The sequence below is a fragment of the Natator depressus genome, chromosome 4, assembly GCF_965152275.1.
Source record: "Natator depressus isolate rNatDep1 chromosome 4, rNatDep2.hap1, whole genome shotgun sequence".
Taxonomy (NCBI): Eukaryota; Metazoa; Chordata; order Testudines; family Cheloniidae; genus Natator; species Natator depressus.
The window spans coordinates 105,777,444-105,804,930 of record NC_134237.1 but is presented as its reverse complement, the minus strand read 5'-3'; the positions used below and the strand labels follow the sequence as shown (position 1 = coordinate 105,804,930).

Genomic DNA, 27,487 nt, shown 5'->3' with positions numbered 1-27,487 from the left:
CTTAATCTTTTGTAAAGTCTGCATCCAAATCACTTTCTACAAGATAAAATGTACATGGTGTAGAACATTATGAGAAGTTTTTCAGTATTACATATAATGGGAAAGAGTACAACAAAAAACACTTGCAATGCCATTAGTACTATACTAACAAACTTACATGTTTCTAATAAGCAGTTGGATATCTTGGATACTAACTTTATTTTTGCGTACTTAACATTCTGTTGAGACTCAAGTACCCGCTGTGAAGAAGCTGTTCAGGCAGCCTTGTGGCATTGAAGCCATTCATCTATGATGAGACTGAAACAAGAATAGGTATTCTGAAAATGGTTACATTATTTAGCTATTCTTTACCTATCTAAATTAACAAGCACCAACAACAGAAGAAAACAGTGAGTCCTGAATACTGCCATTTCTATAATCACTCCACAAATTATTAAAATAATAATACTCTGCAGTTTGTCTTTTTCCCTTACACAATATAAACGTATGTGCTGCTGCTCTGTTACAACTTGTCTCCTGCCAATGAATAGTAAGGAGCAAACAGGAATTCCTCTTGGCTGAATTTATAAATACCGTGAATAATATGCTTGTGAAACTAACAAGTGCAGGCAGCTTGACTCTGCCTAATGATCTATAGTTAGATACTCTTAAAAACATGAGGAGTACTTGTGGCACCTTAGAACTAACAAATTTATTTGGACATAAGCTTTCATGGGCTAAAACCCACTTCATCAGATGCATGCAGTGGAAAATACAGTAGGAAGATTTTTTATATATATATATATATATACACACACACGCGCACGCTATTATAGCCCACCTTAATTGATTAGTCTTGTTAAAGTTGGTATGGTAATCCCGTTTTTTCGTGTTCTCTGTGTGTGTGTGTGTATATATACACACACACACACACACACACACACACACACACACATCTTCCAACTGTATTTTCTGCTGCATGCATCTCATGAAGTGGATTTTAGCCCATGAAAGCTTATGCCCAAATAAATTTGTAGTCTCTAAGGTGCCACAAGTACTCCTCGTTCTTCTTGCTGATACAGACTAACACGGCTACCACTCTAAAACCTTCAAAACATGGTATTTTATTTTTACCTGCTCGTTTCCCTTTGTGTTCTGTGCCCATATGTTGTCCAAGATAGCATGTACTTGGCACACTTACTCGTCTACACAGCAAAGAAAAACCCATGGCTGGCCTCACCAGTTGACTCTCAGGCTTGCAGGGCCAGGGCGGTGGGGCTGTTTCATTGCTGTGTAGACTTCCGGGCTCTCAGGCCCTGCAGGGTCCTATAGTCTGGATTTCAGCCCAAAGCCTGAGTCCCATGAGCCTGAATCCGTTGGCATGGGCCAGCTGCAGGTTTTTCTTTGCTGTGTAGACATATCCTTAAGTACCAAGGAAGAGAGTAGGATTTTCCACATCCCTTTTTTCTTTGCTATTTTAGTGGAGGGTGACGCCTTGTTTTAAATTTCTGGGGTGTGTGTGTATATGTATGTAACATTTGAGAAGGAGCAGAGGTCCTATGGAGTCACAAGGACTGCACTTTTACCACAGGGAGATATGCTTTTCACCCCCTAGTTTCAGAACCAGTACTACTTAAAGAAGCAACTGTCAAAGTCAGAAGGGCATTCTGTTGTAGCTGATTTCTATATTTATCTGACAGTGAATAACCTCCACCTGGCACCTGAGACACCAGCTGGGTTTTCTTATCATATCTATGACTTGTAACAAAGGTTGTGCCAGGCTAAATTCTGCTCTATGTGATATCTGTACAACTCCCCTCTATTCAGTGGGGTTGTATAAACGAGCACTCACTAAGAATTTTGATTGAGAAGGAATAGAATGCAGTTCATCCACTCTCAACTGTATTGATTCTGTAGGTGAAATAGGCATCCACAGCAGTAAAAAACTTGTTTGTGACTGAAGTTGGAAAACAACGCTTGTGCAAAGGGATCAGCTGCACACGTAAACTTTCCTGTGCTGAAGTCAAATTTCAGAGTAGGCCCACAGTGAGGCCTACCTGTGCAAAACCACCGTTTCTGTCTGTGTAAGTCAATGTGTATGAAAAATGTCAATTTAAAAGGTAACTTTTTAAAGTATAAACACATGAAAATATGGATGTCGCACTCCAAGAGCAGTGATACAGCAAAATTGGATAAAACCTACTAAAATACAGTTCCAGTTCAAATGGTTTCTGTTGCAGTCTAAGGAGTAGACTTCCCCTGCATTAAACCCACATCTGAAAAGCCTGTTTTGAGCGTGGCAAATGATGAGAGTTGTGAGAATGTTACGAATTATACCTGAGAGGACACGCACACAACTGCTGCAAATTATACCTGGTAGGACACGCACACAAATGCTACGAATTACACCTGGTAGGACATGCACACACATGCTGCAAATTATACCTGATAGGTCACGCATAGTTCGAATCTAGGCTGAGGCACATAAACAAAGTCCACAACTGCAGAGTTCCCAAAAGACACTAAGTTTATTACGGTCGAACGTTGTGCCCCCTTGCTAGCCAGGAGGGGACCCCGAATACAGATTATACAAAGGTTATATACTTTTTAGCAAAGCATGTTGCCCTCGTGCATCGGAAACCTTAGCCAATAAACAAACCCTTTTCTTATCTACCACCTATCCCTGCTTGGTGCATTCCTCGTGCTAAACTAGTATGTTAATTACACAGCATGGTCCTAAAGCCATGCATCAGTAACTTTTATTATCAGGATGGGAGGCCTCACATCAAAGGCCAGGAGATAGGGAGTTTAGGGACTGACAAAGAACAGATTCTGGGAGTCAAGGCAGGCTGGAGACAAGGAGGAAGATTTTCACAGGAATGCAGTAGCTAAGGAACACGCCTCCTGGTGCATGATGTGCTTGGTTTTGGACAATGGTGGGCCCCAAAGCAAAATGGAGTCACATGTGCTAACTTTTCCTTAACAAGAACCAAGGCGCAGCTCCTGTAGAACAAGAAAACCCAGAGCTAGTGGGACTCCTTCAGCTCTCCCCACCTCCAGCAGGGAGATCATGTTTTTAAAAGATGTGCGAGAATAAAATTTCAAAATGGGGCCTGGGCTGGGAAGGTGCAGCCGCAGCTCTCTGTGCGGATGGGGGCGAGGGAAGGGACAGAAGTGAGGAAAACGCTTAATTTTTGTCATTTAACTAGGGCTGCAAAGCCCAGGTGCTACTCACCTGGGGCGGGCGCTCCTCCGGCCACGGGGTGGCGCTGCAGCCGGCGCACGCAGCGTGGGGTTTGTATCTGTTCTCTCGCCCGGAGGAATCACCACCACCCGATACTGGCGGGGGGCGCTAAGGCTGCCGGGACGGTGGCATGGCAGCTTCCGCGGAGCGGGGTTTAAGGGTTGACATGGGGGATGCGGCGGCCGGAAGCGAGGGGACTCTGCGGGGCTCGGGGGTGGCGGTGGTGCTGGGGCAGGAGGCCGGCCGGCCCGCTCCTTGCTGCCCGCACGGTGAGTCGGGGGGTAGCACTGTCCTGAGCCCGGCCAGTGGGACGGATCCCGGGAGGGGAGCCAAAGGGCTGGGGAGGGAGGGATGTCAGGGGAGGGGAAGGAAAGGTGGGGCTGAGGATAATGGGGGCTGGTTGGAGGGGAGCAGAGGCCAGCGGAGATTGATGGGGGGAGGGAACTCGGGACGGGAAGGGGCTGGAGAGAATGGGGGCGACTTGTAGCGGAGGGGACGTAGGCAGGGTAGGGGAGGGATGGCCATAAATGTATCTCAAATCTAATTCTATAATCCCTTATACCTAGTGTTGTAGCAAATGGAAAAATTGCATTTTTTTCTTTTAAAGGTACTGATCTCAGCACATTTCTTCTTTAGGTCCTACTCTTCTGTTTGTAAAGATTAGCCAAGGCAAAGAAGAGGGAAGAAGATTTTATGCTTGTTCAGCATGTAGAGATAGGAAAGACTGCAATTTTTTTCAATGGGAAAATGAAAAGGTAAGAAAATACTATTTAAGATATGGCTAATGTTTTTTTTTTCCTCTGTGTGTGTGTGTGTGTGTATATATATATATATACACACACACACATTCAGTTCAAATATATATATATATATATATATATATATATACATACACATATATATACACATATAAACTGAAGATTTCTTTTATCTGAGAAGTAATAATATTTACTATTTCTAAAGTTCCAGCTGTTGGACAAAGAGAATGGGCTAAATGGTGAAATATCCCTGCAGCTCTGGAGATCCAGTTTCAAATAGGATTTGCTTTCAAAGGAAGTACAGCTGAGGTTAAATGTCACTCTATGTGAATATTACAAAACACAATACAGTTCCTTGCACCCTTTCCTGATTTGTATGTCTTTGCTCAGACAATTTAAAAATAATGTTAACTCAGGATTGATGAGCATTGGTGGAGCTCGGAGGGAATAGCTTGCCACAGTATCTTCCCACTGGGCTTGGTGTTATCATTTCTTCACATTCAAAATGAAAACTTCACCCTCGTTAGAATTTGTGTAAATTTTGCTGCTATCTGGAGAGAATGCTGATGCAACAGCCTTTCCATTTATTTTCATGCTGCCAATCAGCTCCTTTGTCTTCATTGCCAACAAATGAAGATAACCTGAGGTCCCAGTAAGCAGCAGGAACGATCCATCTGGAGATACTTCAAACTTTCTGATAAATTTCTCTTGCATTCCTCTTATTTGTTGAACAGGAATAATATTTCCACTCATCATGTCATACACATAGAACAGTTTACTGCGTGTACCAGTAGCTATAACTTGTTCTCCATCAGCACTGAAATGAGCCTTATAGACTGGAAAGCTTTCCAGATGTATGCTCTGTATCTTTGGATTAGTTTTACTATTTACAACACACACTTTGCTTCTCTACAAAAGAAAAAGGACACTAAACTTTCTAAACTACTACATGCCACAAGGGGCCACAGCAATGGTTCCCTCAACCCACCCAGCAATATTGTTAACCTATCCAACTATATTCTCAGCCCAGCAGAAGCAGCTGTCCTATCTCGGGGCCTCTCCTTCTGCCCCTCCACCCCCACGAACATGATACAGTTCTGTGGTGACCTAGAATCCTATTTTCGACGTCTCCGACTCAAGGAATATTTCCAACATACCTCTGAACAACATACTAATCCACAGAGACCTCCCTACCAACACTACAAAAAGAAGGATTCTAGGTGGACTCCTCCTGAAGGTCGAAACAGCAGACTGGACTTCTACATAGAGTGCTTCCGCCGACGTGCACGGACTGAAATTGTGGAAAAGCAGCATCACTTGCCCCATAACCTCAGCCGTGCGGAACACAATGCCATCCACAGCCTCAGAAACAATTCTGACATCATAATCAAAAAGGCTGACAAAGGAGGTGCTGTTGTCATCATGAATAGGTCGGAATATGAACAAGAGGCTGCTCGGCAGCTCTCCAACACCACTTTCTACAAGCCATTACCCTCTGATCCCACTGAGAGTTACCAAAAGAAACTACAGCATTTGCGCAAGAAACTCCCTGAAAAAGCACAAGATAAAATCCGCACAGACACACCCCTGGAACCCCGACCTGGGATATTCTGTCTACTACCCAAGATCCATAAACCTGGAAATCCTGGGCGCCCCATCATCTCAGGCATTGGCACCCTGACAGCAGGATTGTCTGGCTATGTAGACTCCCTCCTCAGGCCCTACGCTACCAGCACTCCCAGCTACCTTCGAGACACCACTGACTTCCTGAGGAAACTACAATCCATCGGTGATCTTCCTGATAACACCATCCTGGCCACTATGGATGTAGAAGCCCTCTACACCAACATTCCACACAAAGATGGACTACAAGCCGTCAAGAACACTATCCCCGATAATGTCACGGCTAACCTGGTGGCTGAACTTTGTGACTTTGTCCTTACCCATAACTATTTTACATTTGGGGACAATATATACCTTCAAATCAGCGGCACTGCTATGGATACCCGCATGGCCCCACAGTATGCCAACATTTTTCTGGCTGACTTAGAACAACGCTTCCTCAGCTCTCGTCCCCTAACGCCCCTACTCTACTTGCGCTATATTGATGACATCTTCATCATCTGGACCCATGGAAAAGAAGCCCTTGAGGAATTCCACCATGATTTCAACAATTTCCATCCCACCATCAACCTCAGCGTGGTCCAGTCCACACAAGAGATCCACTTCCTGGACACTACAGTGCTAATAAACGATGGTCACATAAATACCACCCTATACTGGAAACTTACTGACCGCTATTCTACCTACATGCCTCCAGCTTTCACCCTGACCACACCACACGATCCATCGTCTACAGCCAAGCTCTGCGATACAACCGCATTTGCTCCAACCCCTCAGACAGAGACAAACACCTACAAGATCTCTATCAAGCATTCTTACAACTACAATACCCACCTGCGGAAGTGAAGAAACAGATTGATAAAGCCAGAAGAGTTCCCAGAAGTCTCCTACTACAGGACAGGCCTAACAAAGAAAATAACAGAACGCCACTAGCCGTCACCTTCAGCCCCCAACTAAAACCCCTCCAACGCATTATTAAGGATCTACAACCTATCCTGAAGGATGACCCAACACTCTCACAAATCTTGGGAGACAGGCCAGTCCTTGCCTACAGACAGCCCCCCAACCTGAAGCAAATACTCACCAGCAACCACATACCACACAACAGAACCACTAACCCAGGAACCTATCCTTGCAACAAAGCCCGTTGCCAACTGTGCCCACATATCTATTCAGGGGACACCATCACAGGGCCTAATAACATCAGCCACACTATCAGAGGCTCGTTCACCTGCACATCCACCAATGTGATATATGCCATCACGTGCCAGCAATGCCCCTCTGCCATGTACATTGGTCAAAGTGGACAGTCTCTACGTAAAAGAATAAATGGACACAAATCAGATGTCAAGAATTATAACATTCATAAACCAGTCGGAGAACACTTCAATCTCTCTGGTCACGCAATTACAGACATGAAAGTTGTGATATTACAACAAAAAAACTTCAAATCCAGACTCCAGCGAGAAACTGTTGAATTGGAATTTATTTGCAAACTTGATACAATTAACTTAGGCTTGAATAGAGACTGGGAGTGGCTAAGTTATTATGCAAGGTAACCTATTTCCTCTTGTTTTTTCCTACCCCCCCCCCCCCGACGTTCTTGTTAAACCCTGGATTTGTGCTGGAAATGGCCCACCTTGATTATCATACACATTGTAAGGAGAGTGATCACATTAGATAAGCTATTACCAGCAGGAGAGTGGGGTGGGAGGAGGTATTTTTTCATGCTTTGTGTGTATATAAAAAGATCTTCTACACTTTCCACAATATGCATCCGATGAAGTGAGCTGTAGCTCACGAAAGCTTATGCTCAAATAAATTAGTTAGTCTCTAAGGTGCCACAAGTACTCCTTTTCTATTCATGAGTGTATAACTTATCTCTTTCTCCAATACTATTCTCCACATGTCTGCATGATTCAAATTGGATCTTAAAACTCACTTCTTGGGGGATGATATTAGCATGGACGTTTATCAATCTGATTCTTAAGCCTTTCACCATTTGGTCTGCTGTTCAAACCCAGCTGTTTGGAAGTGATGAAAAGTCGTCTAACTTGAAAACTGTGTGAGATGGCTATTCGCTGGATTGTGTGGAGTGAAGTGGTGTTGCCAGTGGATAGATGTGTCCATACAGGAATTATACATACTTTAGGTTCCTTGGTTCCCAGTCCATTAAACTTCACAGCCTTCCATTGTGTCCTTTAAATAAACTAGTTTTGTTGTTTCTTTGTAGATGTTTTGCAGCTGCATTAAAAAGGTTAAATAAAATCTGACAGGAAGTGTGAATTTCTTATCGGAATAAAATAAATATTTTTAAAATACTTGGGGAGGGCCAGTCATACCTTCAAGACAGCTACAAGGCCTTGATCCTCCACCTATTGAAGCCAATGGCAAAATTCTCATTGTCCTCGGTGGCAGGACCAGGTTTATACTCCTTACAGGGATTAGGATCTCATTTAAGACTGTGGCATCCTTTAGCAGTGGGTAAATCCTTCTCTCACTCCACTGCAACAGAACATTTTTGATTTCCCGCTCCTGGTTTTATTATTATTAGAAGGATGAAAAGAAGGGAATTTATCCTTTTCATAGGCTGTTTGAATTCTTTCAGGGAATCACCTTCCCAGTATGTTGAATGCTGCCTTGATCTCTGCAGGGATTGTGGGAATTCTTCTGAGTAGTAGGATCTTTTGCAGGGATAGTCAGATGCTGAAATAGAAATGTTAGGTCTTCTGGGAATCCATACTTTTTTTTCAACAGAGAAGTGTGAACTTTTCATATAGCATAGTTAGGTTCACATCTTTGTTTACATTTTCTATATCTACAGGTGTCAGAAGCTAGACTTTCAGCACGAGAAGGAGTTAATAGAAGTTGTCAACCCTCTTTGTCACACAGACAGAACGTGGAAAGGTATGGTTACTATGTGCATTTTCATTGCTAAATATGAGCATGTAGATAGTTTAGGTACATCATATGTACTGATCATCCCTCCATTATGCTAATTAAAAATATGAAAAATTACAGACAAGATTTGGGAAAATAAGAACCAATCAACTATGAAGATAAAATTACATGAAAAGTTTCCTTAAATTGTGATCTCTTCAGGGCAGGGACTGTATCTTTGTATGAGTGGACAGTGCCTAGCACATTGTGGGCGCTAAGGTAATAAAAATAATGTAGGTCAGCAGTAGTAGGAGTTCAAATCAAGTAGTGAATGCAGTTGGAAAATAATATAAAAATGAAAGCCAATTACTCAACTAAGTGAGCTGGATAGCACAAAAGAAATGTACACTACTGAATATTTCATAAAGGTCTTGCTGTCATCCTACTCCAGAGTTTGTAGAAGAAGTTTTTGCCCCAGTCCAAGGGTATTGCTGACTGTGTTGCTGCTAGAAGTCTGGAGGGGGCCCAATATCTTCAGTTACTATGGTCATTTGAACCTTTAGCACCAAAGGAACAGGCTTCTACCACTTAAGTTAAAGGAGTAGCTCATAAGCTGGTAGCAGGAATAGGCTCTTTTCTATGTATATCAATCTCTGTTGAGATTCACAACACACTTAGCCCCCATGCTATACCCTTTTCTTGTCAAGTAAGGCTTTTCCCAAGCATGCTGTTGAACATTTTTTTTCCTAACCATTAATTGATTGAGGTTCAGTACCTTTGAAATAGTGCTACTGTATTGTTTAAACATTTATAAACTACTTGGACTAATTTCATACCTTCATTCAATGGTTTGTTTTCTAAAATTGGTTCCTCATTTTATCTTGTATTTGAAGGTATAAGCAGTTTGCTCTATTGCCATTATCAAAAAGGAAATTTTGTCAAGAATGCCAGCAGTTGCTATTGCCAATGGAGTGGGGAAAACACTCTGGCCATCAAATACTTAGTGATCTCTCCATTGCCCATTTACAAAGGCCCAGTCAACTTCTGTGTCCACTGAAGAATAAGAAGACAAATGCACAGTATTTGTTTGCAGATAGAAGCTGTCAGTTTCTGCTGGACCTTATTATTGCTCTAGGATTCAAAAGAGTGCTTTGTGTTGGCACACCAAGGTATGTTAGTGAGCATCAATATGTCTTGCAAGAAATTCTTGTTACTAAGCCCTGGTCTACACTACAGGGTTAGGTCGAATTTGAATGCTTTAGGTCGATTTTAAAAATGACTGCGTCCACACAACCAACCCCGTTCCATCGACCTAAAGGGCTCTTAAAATGGACTTCTGAACTCCTCCCCGATGAGGGGAGTAGCGCTAAAATCGACCTTGCTGGGTCGAATTTGGGGTAGTGCGGATGCAAATCGATGGTATTGGCCTCCAGGAGCTATCCCAGAGTGCTCCATTGTGACTGCTCTGGACAGTACTTTGAACTCTGGTGCACTAGCAAGTACACAGGAGAACCCCCAGAAACTTTTGAATTTCATTTCCTGTTTGGTCAGCGTGGCGAACTCAGCAGCACAGGTGACCATGCAGTCCCCCCAGAACTGTAGAGCATAGAATGTTTCTACACTCCCCCTATCATCTCCGTCCCTGAGGTTATCGCAGATTAGAAGGCAAAAAAAATCTCACTCACGATGACATGTTTTCCGAGCTCATGCAGTCCTCCCGCACTGATAGGGCACACCTTAATGCATGGAGGCATTCGGTGGCAGAGGCCAGGAAAGAATTAAGTGAGCACGAAGAGCAGAGGCAGGACGCGATGCTAAGGCTAATGGGGGAGCAAACGGACACGATGAAGCATCTGTTGGAGTTGCAGGAAAACCAACAAGAGCACAGACCCCCGCTTCATTCACTGTATAACCACCTACCCTCCTCCCCATGTTCCATAGCCTCCTCACCCAGACGCCCAAGAACTGCGGGGAAGGAGGCTCAGGGCACCCAGCCACTCCACTCCAGAGGATGGCCCAAGCAACAGAAGGCTGTCATTCAAACAGTTTGATTTTTAGTGTGGCTACAATAAGCAATGTGGCCGTGTCCTTCCCTCCTCTCCCATCCCACCAAGGCTACCTTGTCCGTTATCTCATATTTTTTTTCAATTAATAAAGAAAGAATACATGGTTTCAAAACAATAATTACTTTATTTCGAGGTGGGGAGGGTGGTTGGCTTACAGGGAATTAAAATCAACACAGGGGGTGAGTTTGTGACAGCTGTCACACCGAAGCCTGACCAGTCATGAAACTGGTTTTCAAAGCCTCTCTGATGCACAGCAGCACGCCTTGCTGTGCTCTTCTAATCGCCCTGGTGTCTGGCTGCTCAAAATCGGACAACAGGCGATTCGCCTCAACCTCCCACTCTGCCATAAACGTTTCCCCCTTACTCTCACAGATATTATGGAGCACACAGCAAGCAGCAATAACAATGGGAATGTTGGTTGCGCTGAGGTCTGACCTAGTCAGCAAACAGCACCAGCGAGCTTTTAAACATCCAAGGCACATTCTACCACCATTCTGCACTTGCTCAGCCTATAGTTGAACTGCCTCTTACTACTGTCCAGGCTTCATGAGCCATGGGAGCAAGGGGTAGGCTGGGGTAGGTGCGACCGCGCGGTGCTGCCGGCTGGGAGAGCAGCCTGAGGGAGAGGCCTCCAGCTCACATGATATTCCAGGCAGGACTGAATCTCCATGAGACGAAACTTAAAGAAGAGAATGACCTGGAGTCTCTGGCTCCCATTCGGTGCTCTAAGAGGAGGATAGCCATGTCTGTCCAGGCGCCCCTGATCGACCTCACCGAGGTCTGCCAGGAGCACCCAGGAGATGTACGATGGCTATCAGTCCTACTGCACCGTCTGCCGTGAAAGCAAGGAGCTGCTGCTGTGTAGCAATGCAGTACCTGCCAGCGGTACCCAGGAGACGTACGGTGACGGTGAGCTGAGTGGGCTCCATGTTTGCCATGGTATGGCATCTTCACGGGTAACCCAGGAAAAAAGGCACGAAATGATTGTCTGCCGTTGCTTTCACGGAGGGAGTGAAGGAGGGAGGGGGGCCTGACGACATGTACCCAAAACCACCCGTGACAATGTTTTTGCCCCATCAGGCATTGGGAGCTTAACCCAGAATTCCAATGGGCAGTGGAGACTGTGGGATAGCTACCCAAAGTGCACCGCTCTGTAAGTTGATGCTAGCCACGGTAGTGAGGACGCACTCTGCCAACTTAATGCGCTTAGTATGGACATACGCAGTCAACTGTATAAAATTGGTTTCTTAAAATTGACTTCTATAAAATCGACCTAATTTTGTAGTATAGACAAGACCTAATTTGCTTAGTCCTTTTTCTTACGTGATTCAGTATCTAGCAGAAGGGTTCTCTCCCTCTGTATGTGACATTAAAGTGCCTTCATGAGCTCTGGTTTGAGGTACTTGGTATTGCCAAAGCAGCTCATGAAGATCTTATGAAGATACAGGAAGGGAAGGCCTTATAAATATTATAGTGAAGTACCAACAGTCTTCTTTCATTAGAAAGTAGAGTTTTGCTGTCTTCCATGGTAGTGGCACTGAAGTGCACTGGATTTCTCCTTCACACAAGAAGCCTCTCTTTATTTAAAAAAAAAAAAAAAGGTATTGAGAATTCTGATGGGCTCAACAATCTCCACTGCTTTATAATCTCTAATATTGTGTTTCAGGTAATGGGATGTTTTTTTCTAACTTTAAATAGTAGTGAAACTGAAAGATTGATAACTTGAATTTGGGAGATTTCAGTGTGATTTCATCTGAAAAATAAGTTGTTTTCTTTGGAAAACTATTGGTCATTCTTTGTCTAGTTAACTATTTTCTGAAGCACTCATGATATGATATGTTAAACTGCTTTGCTTTAATTACCTCAGGCTTCATGAGTTGATCCGATTAAAAGCATCACGAGAACAGGAGTCCAGTGTTAAAAGCCTTCTGCTAGATATTGATTTCAGGTAGGTTTTGTTAAGTGTCTGTCTGTATGGGGAACATACACAAACTATTTTTTCTGTGTGGTTTATTTCATTTTTAATTTTTGCCATCTGTTCTTTTTTTCCCCTAGCCAGGATCCATGTGGTATACTTGTTTTCCAACTAGCTCAGTGATTGGCCAATATAAGTACTTGTCCTCTGCACTCAGCCTGTCAAGATATTTTGTAATTAAGCAGTCATGGCCCTGTGCTCACAAGTTTTCACCCTAAATCTTATTACTAACATACAGGAATTTATGTTTTCTATTACATTCAAAACTTATTTTACAGGTATTCACAGTTTTATACAGAGGAAGACTTCTGCCACTATAATATGTTTAACCATTATTTCTTTGGTGGAGAGGTAAGGGCCAGTCAAATTCCCTGAATGTTTTCTCAAAGCTGTGTATGTTGTTCATGTAGAACTTTGTCCATATTACTGATATGGTCAAACATATTATAAAATAGTTACCATAATGTAATGCCCAGCAAACTCTACTTTAGATCAAAGAATAGCAGTGTCAATTTCTTCAGTAATTTATACCATTATATCCAAGGACATCACTGCCTATTTTAACTAGTGCTACTTAAATATTTTTAGTTACTTTTACTTTAAATACTTTTTAGTTATTTTGTATTAAAGAGAGAGAGTTTGTCAGTACAAGTTATTTTCTTACATAAGAAAGAAAGCATCTCAAATGGACAATATAGAGGAATGCAACAGAGTTAGGAATATGCTGGATTAGAATGGTGGCCCATCAGTCCAGTATCTTGTCTTGACAGTGGCCAAAGCCAGATCCTTCAGAGGAAGGTGTCAGAAGTCCTATAATGGACAATAATCCATCCACAGGAAAATTTCCTCCTCAACCCCAGATCGTTAGTAGTTGGCGCTCTGTTAGCTGGTGTACTCAGTGATCAAGTTCTGCTGTATCTTATTTTTCTGTTTGTACTAGCTTGAAGTGAGGATCCACTCTGAGAAGTGACTTGGAGGAAAAAAAGGCCCCACCCTTCTCAGCAGATTACTCCTTTGTGTCTTCAGAATCCTATCTGCTGGCTACTGCTTTTTACTCCAGTTAGTCTTGCAGATCCAACACAGTGAAGAGGGAACAAGCTTCCCACTTGTGAATCACTAGTAGAATTTATTATTGAAGTCCCACTGAAGACCGTGGGGTTACACTGGTCCACTGAGGGCAGGATTTACTACAAGTGTTCAAGATCGAAATATCTCAGTTTGACTGTCTGAAATGAGGACAAATATGTAGTGTTGACAGTTAGCAAAAACATCTTTTTACTGGTGTACTGAGCACTTTGGGTCTGGAAATCATTGAAAAGAAACATGCAACCCCACAATGCCATATTTATAGTCACTTTCCAGAGTGGAACCATACTGTAATATAACCTACAAATTTGAGATTGTTTCTGACAATACCTTCATCCAAGTAATTTTACACAATAAATGTTAGTCTCCTCTGGAGCCATTGTTATTGTAGATACCAGTTTATAATAATATATCTGTAGCAGTGCCTTTTAGTTTGGTTTCACCTAGGATTCATATTTTTGCATCATAAACCATAGCTTTTAACGTTGACTCAAAAATAATAAAAAATAAAGAAAACTAACGTTCAGGAGTGAAACTAGCAATTTGAGGTTTCAGGCCCATAATAAACTTTCCTTGCTTTCTTGGTTCAAATCCAATCCTTTATCATTCTATTAAAGTATTACTGTGTCTCACTTTAAAAAAAAAAAAAAAAGAAAAAGAAAAGAAAAAGAAAAAAAGTGCATTAGGGATAGTTACACCCCATTGTAGTTTAATTTTTTAACTTATGGGAAGTCTCAAATGATTGGCACTATAGAAGTGTATACATAATAGTATAATAAATTATTTGAGGCTATTGAACCACTGCACTTTTATGAATAGAAGTTATTATAAAGATTTCCCCCCTCCCCCTCCACCAGACAGAGTTGGACATGGTTCATAGGGGAAGGAACAGTACACGATTGTGTAGGATGTTAGTAGAATACTAATCTAGATGTGAAAGGCTATCAGTGGAAATCCAGCTCCAAAATGGAATGTTGGTTTCTGAAAAGTAATAGATTTGGTAATGATATGGAATGAACTGGTGAATTTATCCTAATTCCTAGTGGGGTAGCTATTCTCCATCTGCATTCATAATTTGCACTAATTGCCAGCCAAGGGAAAAGAGCAGATTCTGAATTGGCATTGAGATTGAGCTACTCTCTCGCTCCTAGCAGCCTCCATCTCTCCAGGTCAGGGTTAGGACCCAATAAGAAGGGCAGTGTTAGGAAGCTCGAGCTGTTGCTATCCTTACTATATCTAGCCTATGAAATATAAAGGACTCATTTTCAGTGTTTTCAATCTATCAGTTTTTACAAACACTAAATTCACTAAAAAAAATTAAAATGCAATACACATTTTCAGACTTCTAAAAGGAAACTGCACACTTATAAAAAAAACCACATTTTTTAATAATGCCCAATGCTGTCCTTAAACTTTTTGAGCTCATTTTCTGGAAAGTAACCTATATCTCCTGCAGGCTGCATATGAAATCTGTAGAAAATTCTTGCATCAAGAGAAAGGTGAAGGAGTCATATTGGTGACTGATCCCCCATTTGGAGGTTTGGTGGAGCCCTTGGCTTTTAGTTTCAAAAAGCTGATTGCAACATGGAGAGAGAGACAAGAGGAAGGTATGTGTTACAAGCAAATAAGATGATGGAGTTAATAACTTCATCACCCCGTAATAATAAACTACTGTTTAAAATGGTACCTGACTCTTGAGTTGATGCACACAAATTTTCATTCTAGTTTCTAAAGATTTAAGACCAATATGCTAAATTTAAATGTATGTTTTAACTAATGGTTGAGGTGCTCTTGACTAATGTCCTGACATTGCAACAAATCACTTTCTTTATACAAAGTTTCATTTTCTTTTCTTTTTTTAATTTCTTCTATATTTGTTTTGTGGATAAGACATTAAACCAATGTCACTTACACCTGTCCTTGGTGGTTGTCCAGGTGGAAGCTAACTACCCATAGTGGTCTGGCTAACATTCTGCCCTCTTAACGGAATTGGTTCCGTGTGAGCTGTTCTCACACACATAACTGCTTTGGGTGCATAAATATTAGTACATTTTCATGCAGTTCATTCTGCTTTCCTTATTTAACAAAAAATATATCTGAATCTTTTTATTATTAGATCACAGTAGCAAAGAGTTGCCCATTTTTTGGATATTTCCATACTTCTTTGAGTCTCGCATTCTTGAGTTTTTCCCAAGCTTCAGTATGATGGATTACCAGGTATGACCAAATCTAATTAATGCTCTTAATTTACCCGACACATATTAGAAATTAAAATGGGCTGGACTGTAGATAATCAAAATACTTGTGTGCAAAAGGCAATTTGTCTTCAACTTCATGCCTTACTGTGCAGCAGAGCAAACACCACAGCATCTGTCAAGTTATTTCTTAACCTGATACATATATGCCACATTTATATTGGTGATCTCTCAGATAAACTGTGGAGCACTGTGATGCCTTCATCAAGCTCCTTTGACACTTCAGCAGCCCGCTATCCACTAATCCTTCTCACTTGAGATGCTTTTAATATAACAAAGCTTTGAGCTTGCCCACATGGGGTCATTCAGGAAAGTTAATCATTAACTAAGGGTATGTTTATATTTAAAATGCTACAGTAGCACCATTGCAGGACTTCAGCGTAGACACTCATTACAGTGATGGGCCAGGTTCTCCTGTCACTGTAGTTAATCCACCTCCCCAAGAAATGTTAGCTAGGTCAACCGAACAATTCTTCCATCAACCCAGCTATGTCTCTCAAAGGTGGATTTTTCAGATCCTTGAGAGATGTAAGTTTTCAGCATAAACCAGCCAGGTCTGAATTTAAAGTGTGATTAGTTAAACTGCATTAAACCTCTGTGTGGACATTGTCATTTAGAATTAAAGTGGCCTTAATTCGGTTTAATTTACTTAATTTCCAAAGTGAATATGGCTGCTTTAATTCTGAATGAGTGTGTCCGCACAGGGATTTAATGCAGTATAGCTACTCCATTTTAAATTCCCACCTTTAGTTAATTTGGATTAATATTTCTATGGTCTGATCTACACTACAGACCTCTATTGGTATAACTGTGTCACTCGGGGGTGTGGAAAAATCCACACTCTTCACCAACATAGTTATACCAACCTAACACACACACCCCTCCCCCCGTGTAGACAGTGCTGTGTCAGTGGGAGAGCTTTTTCCGCCAACATAGCTACTGCTTCTCAGAGAGGTGGATTAACTGTGCTGTTGACTTAGTGAAGGGGTGGGCAAACTTTTTGGCCCAAGGGCCACATCTAGGTATGTAAATTGTATGGCGGGCCATAAACGTTCACAAAATTGGGGATTGGGAGGGGGTGAAGGCGCTGGTGTGGAGCCAGAAATGAGGAGTTCAGGGTGTGGGAGGGGACTCCGGGCTGGGGCAGGGGGTTGGGGTGCAGGGTCCGGCTGGGCGTGCGGGCTCTGGAGTTGGGCTGGGGATGAGGGGTTGGGGGTGCAGGAGGGTGCTCCAGGCTGGGACCAAGGGGTTTGGAGGGTGAGGGGGGATCAAGGCTGGGGCAGGGGTGCAGGCTCTGGGCAGCTCTTACCTCAAGCAGCTCCTGGAAGCAGCGGCATGTCCCCCCTCTGGCTCCTCGCGGAGGCACGGCCAAGCGGCTCTGTGCGCTGTCCCATCTGCAGGTGCCACCCCTGCAGTGCCCATTGGCTGCGGTTCCCAGCCAATGGGAGCTGCGGGAGCCATGCATGGGGTGGGAGCAGCGTGTAGAGCCCCCTGGCTGCCCCTACGTGTAGGAGCCAGAGGGGGGACAAGCTGCTACTTCCAGGAGCCGTGTGGAGCGGAGCAAACCCCTGACCCCGATCCCTGGCTGGAGTGCCAGAGTGGGGCAAGCCCCGGACCCTGCTCCCCAGCAGGAGCTCGAGGGCTAGATTAAAATGTCTGGAGGGCCGGATGTAGCCCCCAGGCTGTAGTTTGCCCACCCCTTCAGTAAGTCAATGGGAGAGAGCTTTCCCATCAGCACAGTTAATCCACCTCCCCGAGAGTATTTGGTGTCTACAGTGGCTCAACTCCATCAGTGCAGCTGCATGAATGCAGCACTTTAAGTGTAGACTTGCCCTGAATATCCCTTTGTAGACAAGCTCTTTGAGTTAGTCAAACAGCTCTCTTAAATAAATAAAACCCAAACAGTTTACTTTTCCTAAACGTGGAATTTCTCTTACCCATTGGGCCAGTGAAGTTTTACAATTTTAAATCCTGGACCAATGAAAAGCTGAAGGTCTGTTTCTCACAACCCATCAGGGCTAGAAATGGGATCTGTATACCACTGGAAACATTCTTTTTGCAAATGCTTGTTCGAAGCGTCAGGGATAAAGCAATGAAATGGTTTTGGCTCCATGAGTGGATAGATGTAATTTGTAAAATTGTTTGAGTGTTGTACTATATCAAAGGATTTGTATTTTTGAGGTCAATTGTGTTGTATGGATGTCTGTTAGAAATATATTAAAACATCTTTTCTTGTGAAACAAATGTTTTTATATTCTGTACTAAAATTGGTGAACTATGCATATCCGTTTTTTTATACCATTGTGTAAAATGACTTAGGTGTCCTAACAATATTACGTTTCTGTTGTACTCATCACTATATCATCTGAGTACATCACACTACTGATACATAAAATTACAGCTAGGAAGGTAGAACTCGCCTTACTTATTCAATTAAGCCAGTTTCCTAGTAACAAGGGTTGGTGTTTGCTTCTGCATTAAGTTATGACATGACATGATGGTTTGGGGAAATGCTTATTTAAATAAACCATGCAGCACGTTTTTAAGATAGAAAAATTCATTCTGAGCTTCATCTCTTGTGAAAGTCTGATACGTGATTGCAGTCTATTATTGTGAAATTCTGACACTGACTGCTGAGAGCCCAAGACAAGCAATAGTAAATAGTTTCCAACCTGTCTTAACTTCAGTTCAATGGCCTGAGGAAAGAAGGGAATATTTTTAAACGTTGTATATGTTTATATTGGAAACAGGTTTACATTTTTGGCTCTGTAATTTTGGTAGTGTCCAAGGTGACAGTTTCTACGGCAAGGTACCAGTTTCCAGCACTAGGCTCAGAAATAGTAATTGTAATTAAAACTTTTTTATGTGGGATGAGAAATGCTTCTTAGCCTGTGAACTTTCATGCTGCCAGGCTGAGCAAACTGGATGCAGTTTTCATTTAAGTAATGGATTATTTTAACAAAGGAGATATATCTCTTTCCTCTGCAGCAACTGTAAAATAACCTTACCCAGTGCAAAAGTGTAATAAAAAGGGAAGATGCACTAGGTTAAGTGATAGGAACCCTGAGTCACCCCCAGTAGTATAATCACACTAATTAATAATGATGACCTAATATCTGCTCTAGAGTTTATAATTTAATTTTGCTATTTTGTTTGCACTGGGGATGGAGTCTAACTCATAGAAACATGAACCTCTTGGAGGGTGTAGAAAGGGAATAAACATGCTAAATGCCATTGTCACTTTTTAGCATAGTACTTGGTAGGAAGTTTAGAGGTTTTTTTAATTAATTTGTTCTTCCTGTGCCTTCATTTTCTAGGTAGACTATGATAATCATGCACTTTATAAACATGGAAAGACAGGCCGTAAACAGTCTCCTGTTCGTATTTTCACCAACATTTCCCCAAGTATGATAGTACTTCCTGTGGAAGAGGGTTACAGGTAAAGTATAAAAGGATTTGCTTACAGTGTATGCGCAAGTGACTCCAGCCAGTATTTAAAAAAAACAAAAAGCAAATTGATTATTCCATAGCTTGATAGTGAGATTTTAAATTTACCAAACTAAATTTGCATTCCTCATGCAACTTTTTGTTGAATTGATCCATTGATAAGGTTCTCTGAGCAAACAGCAGACCAATACTTTTGTAACTGCTTGTTTCAGGTTTTGCTCTGTGTGTCAGCGATATGTTAGTTCAGGGAACCAGCACTGTGAGATCTGCAATTCATGTACATCAAAAGTAAGTCCCTCTTTCTGGAAAGGAATTTTAGCACTTGTAAAGTGATGTATTTGCATACTTTTGTTATAAACCCGTCCTGATATTGACAGTATATCTTTCATGGCAGGGAGCTCAGTATGGGAGGCTTTCTGTTGATTTGGGCTATGGATCAGGTCCTGTGGGATTTTCTGTCTCCTTTTTCTGATTGATTTTGCGTTGGAAGAAGGACACCAGAAGTTTACACATTTGCCCTTCACCCTCATGACCCCATTCATCAAAAGCATGCTTCCATGTACCATTTTTCCTGTGTTTGGAAAGGTGGAAAAATATGCTACCCTTTAAGGCACATCAGTTCTGCTAACAGCTGCCAAAGGATGCTCAGGATCTGTGTTTTCAGGGTATCTGTGTATGCCACCTATGTACATGCATGTGCCATATTTTTGAAATATTTCAGTGATGTATGCCAGGAAGACTGGGAGTACAGTACAGTTTAAAATTATAGTACATTTTCATTAGTAATGTTTGAAAATATTTGTGTTTAAAATTAACAAATTACTTACAAAATCTATTTCATAGGATGGAAGGCGATGGAAACATTGCTTTCTTTGCAAAAAATGCGTAAAGCCCTGTAAGTACAGAAAATATTTTTCTAAGTAATACAAGTACATTTACTATATAAGTTATAGTCCAAAGAAGTCAAAACAAAAACTAGAAATGAAAATAGTAAACTATAAAAGACACAATGATTCCGTGCAAAAATACCAAACCAAAAAAACCAACTTCCATAGACAGCCCCCAAAATTCAGCTTGTCTGAGTGGATTTCAGCTGCGCGAAAACATTTTTGTTGTTGAATCAAGGCACAGTAGATTCCTTCTGTATTAGTTATAGAAGAACTTAAATAGTCTGATTCCTGTTTATATAAGAATTTTTTTCATGATTCTACAATAGATTTCTCAGCTGAATTCTATAGACATATATAAATGGTTCTTAACCTAGTCCCCTCTCCCTGCCAGGTGTTTTATCATTTCAGATACATGAAAGCAGCTCAGCAACTCTCATTTGGAGCTGTCTGTGCATACACAGGATTAGTTTATCAATTCAGAGCCAAAGCTTCTTGGTTACTTTAACTACTATATCATATTTCCAAGATTAAGACTGTCATCCCTGTGATGAGCTTAGTAGTACAATATAGTACTACTACATCAGAACAGTTTTATCAATTTATTGGATTTACTAAAAGAAAAGCAATGAATTAATGGGGAAGTCCCTAGTTCCTTTTTTCTTTTCTCCCAGCACATTTAGTGAAAACAAAAAAATGGCTGGTGAAATAGAAACTAAACGTAAACCTTAAAATACCTTTTTAAATTGCAAGCAATCTGTAAACTTCTTGATGTTAGAATTATGTTTCAATTTTAATATATTTTTGTGAGTCTTTTCAAAATCATAAATCCCTGTTATTTTTCAGCTTGGATTCACTGCAACACTTGCAATCGCTGTGCTCTTCAAGGTCACACTTGTGAGAGTGCTAAAGCTGTCTGCTTTATTTGTAGTGGAGCAGGTCACAAACGTAGCACCTGTCCTAATCTTTCTGTGACTGAAAGAGCTGGCAAGTAAGTTTGACACTGCACCTCTCAATTGTGGGACGTGACTGTTATTTCATGAAAATGATTTGATAGAAGTAGGGAAACAGTTGTTCAGTAACCTCAAATTGTCTGTGATAATGAATAAATTGAGGAAGTTCTGAGAGTTTTTTCATTTCACATGCTGTTTGCTGCCTGCATCCTTTGTGACTTTGGCCAAGTCATTTAATCTCTGTTTCAGCCTTGTCTATAAAAAGGAGATACGACTACTTCAAGTGTTTGTCCACATGGATTGCCTCATGGATTTGGGGTCATATTTTGGCCAACAGTGTCCATTGGGACTGCACATGCACCCTGTCCTTGAGCCCCTCACTCAATCTAATTGACTTTTGTGGGGAATTTGAGAGAGACTCTGCCTGTTTTGATAAAGTGCTAGGTTTTAAAGAAGCTTAGGAAACCCATGATTGGCTGAGTCAGACTTAGCTGTCTGCACTTTAACATGAGGGTATAATTCCCAGCTCAAGGAGACATACTTGCACTAACTCTGATTGAACTAGTGTGCTAAAAATATATGCCCATTGGAGATGATAGGCAAGTACTTGGCACATCTAGCTGCTCACAGTGCCACAGCTTCATTTTATTTTTAGTGCGCTAGCGTGATCAGAGTTAGCATATGTCTCCTCAAGCTGGGACTCGCACCCCCAGCTAACGTGGAGATGTGACCTTAAAAGAAACAGGAGCTTCTTTCTAGAGAGCTGCAGAGTCTCTCACTTGAAGCACTCTAATGAAAACAATTTTAAATAGATGTGTCTGGCCTTTCGTGGGTGTGTTTTGAAAAAAGATCTGCATATTGAGCATATTCCAGGCACATACCCCTCTCTAAGGTAATAAAGGCACTTTAATATGTCCATCATTGAAGGGCCTCACAGACCAAACAAGTTTCTACGTCTGGAAACTTAGACTCAGTCATAGTCACTGCCTTAGCACCAAGGTAACTATTAAAAAGAGGGGGAAAGATTTTAATTTGTCAACAACCTTAACTAGCTACTAAATAACTAACACTAGGTAGAACTAACACTAAACAATAAGAGAAGATACAGAAGTTATCGGAGGCTTTCTTCCGGCAACTCGCAGAAGCTACTAGATTGCACGCCCTGGTTCTCATGGGTGACTTTAATTTTCCTGATATTTGCTGGGAGAGCAATACAGCGGTGCATAGACAATCCAGGAAGTTTTTGGAAAGCGTAGGGGACAATTTCCTGGTGCAAGTGCTAGACGAGCAAACTAGGGGGGGAGCTTTTCTTGACCTGCTGCTCACAAACAGGGAAGAATTAGTGGGGGAAGCAAAAGTGGATGGGAATCTGGGAGGCAGTGACCATGAGATGGTGGAGTTCAGGATCCTGACACAGGGAAGAAAGGTAAGCAGCAGGATATGGACCCTGGACACCAGGAAAGCAGACTTCGACTCCCTCAGGGAGCGGATGGGTAGGATCCCCTGGGGGACTAACATGAAGGGGAAAGGAGTCCAGGAGAGCTGGCTGTATTTCAAGGAATCCCTGTTGAGGTTACAGGGACAAACCATCCCGATGAGTCGAAAGAATAGTAAATATGGCAGGCGACCAGCTTGGCTTAACGGTGAAATCCTAGTGGATCTTAAACATAAAAAAGAAGCTTACGAGAAGTGGAAGGTTGGACATATGACCAGGGAAGAGTATAAAAATATTGCTCGGGCATGTAGGAATGAAATCAGGAGGGCCAAATCGCACCTGGAGCTGCAGCTAGCAAGAGATGTCAAGAGTAACAAGAAGGGTTTCTTCAGCTATGCTAGCAACAAGAAGAAAGCCAAGGAAAGTGTGGGCCCCTTACTGAATAAGGGAGGCAACCTACTGACAGAGGATGTGGAAAAAGCTAATGTGCTCAATGCTTTTTTTGCTTCTGTCTTCACTAACAAGGACAGCTCCCAGACTGCTGTGCTGGGCATCGCAACATGGGGAGTAGATGGCCAGCCCTCTGTGGAGAAAGAGGTGGTTAGGGACTATTTAGAAAAGCTGGACGTGCACAAGTCCATGGGGCCGGACGAGTTGCATCCGAGAGTGCTAAAGGAATTGGCGGATGTGATTGCAGAGCCATTGGCCATTATCTTTGAAAACTCGTGGCGAACGGGGGAAGTCCCAGATGACTGGAAAAAGGCTAATGTAGTGCCAATCTTTAAAAAAGGGAAGAAGGAGGATCCTGGGAACTACAGGCCAGTCAGCCTCACCTCAGTCCCTGGAAAAATCATGGAGCAGGTCCTCAAGGAATCAATCCTGAAGCACTTACATGAGAGGAAAGTGATCAGGAACAGTCAGCATGGATTCACCAAGGGAAGGTCATGCCTGACGAATCTAATCGCCTTCTATGATGAGATTACTGATTCTGTGGATGAAGGGAAAGCAGTGGATGTATTGTTTCTTGACTTTAGCAAAGCTTTTGACACGGTCTCCCACAGTATTCTTGTCAGCAAGTTAAAGAAGTATGGGCTGGATGAATGTACTATAAGGTGGGTAGAAAGTTGGCTAGATTGTCGGGCTCAGCGGGTAGTGATCAATGGCTCCATGTCTAGTTGGCAGCCGGTGTCAAGTGGAGTGCCCCAGGGGTCGGTCCTGGGGCCGGTTTTGTTCAATATCTTCATAAATGATCTGGAGGATGGTGTGGATTGCACTCTCAGCAAATTTGCGGATGATACTAAACTGGGAGGAGTGGTAGATACGCTGGAGGGCAGAGATAGGATACAGAGGGACCTAGACAAATTGGAGGATTGGGCCAAAAGAAACCTGATGAGGTTCAATAAGGATAAGTGCAGGGTCCTGCATTTAGGACGGAAGAACCCAATGCACAGCTACAGACTAGGGACCGAATGGCTAGGCAGCAGTTCTGCGGAAAAGGACCTAGGGGTTACAGTGGACGAGAAGCTGGATATGAGTCAGCGGTGTGCCCTTGTTGCCAAGAAGGCCAGTGGCATTTGGGGATGTATAAGTAGGGGCATAACGAGCAGATTGAGGGACATGATCGTTCCCCTCTATTCGACATTGGTGAGGCCTCATCTGGAGTACTGTGTCCAGTTTTGGGCCCCACGCTAGAAGAAGGATGTGGATAAATTGGAGAGAGTCCAGCAAAGGGCAACAAAAATGATTAGGGGTCTGGAACACATGACTTATGAGGAGAGGCTGAGGGAACTGGGATTGTTTAGTCTGCAGAAGAGAAGAATGAGGGGGGATTTGATAGCTGCTTTCAACTACCTGAGAGGTGGTTCCAGAGAGGATGGTTCTAGACTATTCTCAGTGGTAGAAGAGGACAGGACAAGGAGTAATGGTCTCAAGTTGCAGTGGGGGAGGGTTAGGTTGGATATTAGGAAAAAACTTTTTCACTAGGAGGGTGGTGAAACACTGGAATGCGTTACCTAGGGAGGTGGTAGAATCTCCTTCCTTAGAAGTTTTTAAGGTCAGGCTTGACAAAGCCTTGGCTGGGATGATTTGATTGGGGATTGGTCCTGCTTTGAGCAGGGGGTTGGACTAGATGACCTCCTGAGGTCCCTTCCAACCCTGATATTCTATGATTCTATGATAAGTGGTTCTCAAACTTTTGTACTGGTGACCCCTTTCACGTAGCAAGCCTCAGAGTACGACTCTCCCCCTCCCCCCCTTCTAAATTAAAAAACGCGTTTTTGTATATTTAACACCATTATAAATGCTGGAGTCAAAGCAGGGTTTGGGGTGGAGGCTGACAGCTCGTAACCCCCTGAGGGGTCCTGACCCCCAGTTTGAGAACCCCTGAGATAGAGCTACAAGGACACTTGTGTTCCATCTTACTGTCATGGGTGGTAAGAAGGAACTGAATAGCCGTTGGGACTGTGTTGCTTTTATGCATTTGGGTGAGGGACTCTCACTGGATGGTTCCATGGTCATCAGTTGGCCAAAGGAATGATTTTGTGTACATGGGGTTCATATTCACCTAGAGATGTTTTGTCCACATGGATCCCGCTCTAAGAACCACAATTACTGTAAGGTTTTAGTTTTTTGAGTTTAAATCCATTATTTTTTTTCCAAAGCAGAACAACCAAGGTGACCATAATAACTTCATGCAGTTACTGAAGTTTAGTAAGGCATGTGCACTTATTAGTGGATGATGTAGTGGTTTAACCTTTCCTTTTTATAGGTGAGATGGCAGAAATTGTGGCTCTATGAGTAGATGCCTCTGTATATACAGTCCAAAAACTATATTAGCATTTTGTGTCCATACTACATCAGCTCAGGTATAATTTGCTATCTAATATCAATGCAAGGCTTAGCCGAACATTTCTGTTTTCCAATCATTCCAATTATGGATAATATATATAGCCAAAATGTAGGGAAATCCTCAATCATAATTTTTTCCAAAAATATTTTTCCTCAAAGAAGTAAAATCTACATGAAAATAAGTGTGACCTTGCTTTTCCATGAAACTTTGCATGCCGGCAGGTTTTGGTGAGATCAAAGACGTATATTTTACTGAAATACTGTAGTTCTTACAGACCACTGTTTATTATTATTCTCCACATGTTTCTAGTGCATTGAATTGTTGGATTAACATGGGCTTCCTTTGCTAGTTAATGTAAACACCTGCAAATGTATGTAATTGTTAGTACAAAGATTGTGTAGTTTTTAGTTGATAGCATGTTGGATGCCCATGACAGATGGAAAAGAATCCACTTGTTAATTATTTAGGTTTTCATTCCTGTATTCTGTGCAGATTATTATGTTTGTTAAACATTGTGCACTTTTTTCAATAGTAAAGTGAGCAGAGAAGTTCAGTATTGAACATGCAGTGTCAACAATTGCCATGTTTTATATTTGATCTGTGGTCATATATATACTTTTAAACGTTCATAAGCATTTGGATCTAAAATTATACGACTGAGTAAAGATTTATATATATATATATATATATATATATATATATATATATATATATATATATAGTGCAAAATAAATGTGATCCTGTGTCAGTGTTCGAGTTAAAGTGGATAAACTTATCCCTGGGGAGATGAATTAGACTCTCTCAAATCCAATTTCAAAGAAAATGTTCCTTTTAATAGCTGTTTTTGTGATAATACTTCTGAGTTTTTGCTCATGAACAGTCCAGTCTTTTAACTTGTATTTATGTATTTGTATACTACAATGTATAATTCCCTGTACTTTGATAGCATGTAGTAATGGGTTTGTCTGTCTATTTTTTTTCCAGAGCTGACAGAAATCAGAGGCTAAAAAAGAACAAGAAGATAAAAATGGATATCGTTAAAAGATCATATGCGAAGCATGCTACAGTCTCAAGGAAAAAAATAAAGAACAAGAAAAAGAAAAACAAAAACACTCTTGCCTGTTAATCTTCAGTTACCTAAAACTGTGAATGATTTTACAGCCAACTTTTGCTTCCATTTTCTGTAAATGTTTAATATGATCTTTCAGATAAAATCTGGTTGAATTAAAAATTACTACTTGTAATTGGCAGTAGGACAAAACTGCTATACAAGCTGCTCTTTCAATTTGTGTACGTTTTCAAATGCAAAATAGAAATCGGTGTATATACACCGTAAACCATGTCTGTGCTAAAATAAAACGTGGAATAATATTACACAGGATGATTTAAGTTAAAGGGACAGGGATTTTAATAGCTTTCAGTTAACTTGGTATTGACCTTTATACAATAACACATACATTTTGATCCATTTTTACAAACATTTTCACCCAACTCTTACACTCGCTCAACACCGTCCACTGTGGCCATCTGTCTAACAGATATCAAGTCAGCCTTTTGTTATTTATCTAGTGGTATGTTGATTGTATCACCCGCAGTAATGGAGACCAGTGCTTTATAATTTCTAGATAACTATAGATGTATGTAGTTTTTAAATTTTAGCCACAGTGGACACATTGTAGACAACAAAAATTCAGAGGATGTTCTTCTCCAGCTGTTACAATATTTTTAGGATTTTAGTGATAAACTTAACAATAGATTTATAGATTCTAAGGTGAGGGACCATTGTGATCTTCTAGCCTGACCACTATAGCCTGTGCTATAGAACTTCCCCAAAACAATTCCTAGACAAGTGCCCCTTGTTATAATATTTTTAAATCAGGGATTTTTAAAAATCGCTAAACTTAAATGTGTAACCTCATTTACTAGTGGTGATGAGTCTGCAGTTCAAGGAAACTCGTACAAATTATTCTTGATGCTGTGCTAGACATGAATATAACAAATTCAGAGGAAAATGAAATGAGAAGTGCAGTGGAAATAAACTCTTTTTATAA

The 27,487-nt window shown here is 41.6% G+C and overlaps 1 protein-coding gene across 2 annotated transcripts; it reads left to right on the top strand.

Moving 5' to 3' along the window:
• Positions 1-3,338: 3,338 nt before the first annotated feature.
• Positions 3,339-27,487, top strand: ZCCHC4 (zinc finger CCHC-type containing 4). 2 transcript variants are annotated; one of them, XM_074951588.1, is made up of 13 exons: positions 3,339-3,492; positions 3,860-3,978; positions 8,429-8,511; positions 9,378-9,653; positions 12,418-12,498; positions 12,804-12,876; positions 15,068-15,218; positions 15,728-15,828; positions 19,184-19,305; positions 19,526-19,601; positions 20,157-20,208; positions 21,047-21,191; positions 26,421-27,487. In XM_074951588.1, exons 1-13 carry the CDS (start codon positions 3,354-3,356, stop codon positions 26,560-26,562), a joined length of 1,560 nt encoding a protein of 519 aa, XP_074807689.1. In that variant the 5' UTR covers positions 3,339-3,353; the 3' UTR covers positions 26,563-27,487. The 2 variants fall into 2 exon arrangements, with proteins under 2 accessions (XP_074807689.1, XP_074807690.1); XM_074951589.1 differs by lacking the exon at positions 20,157-20,208 and having other exon boundaries at positions 26,421-26,551.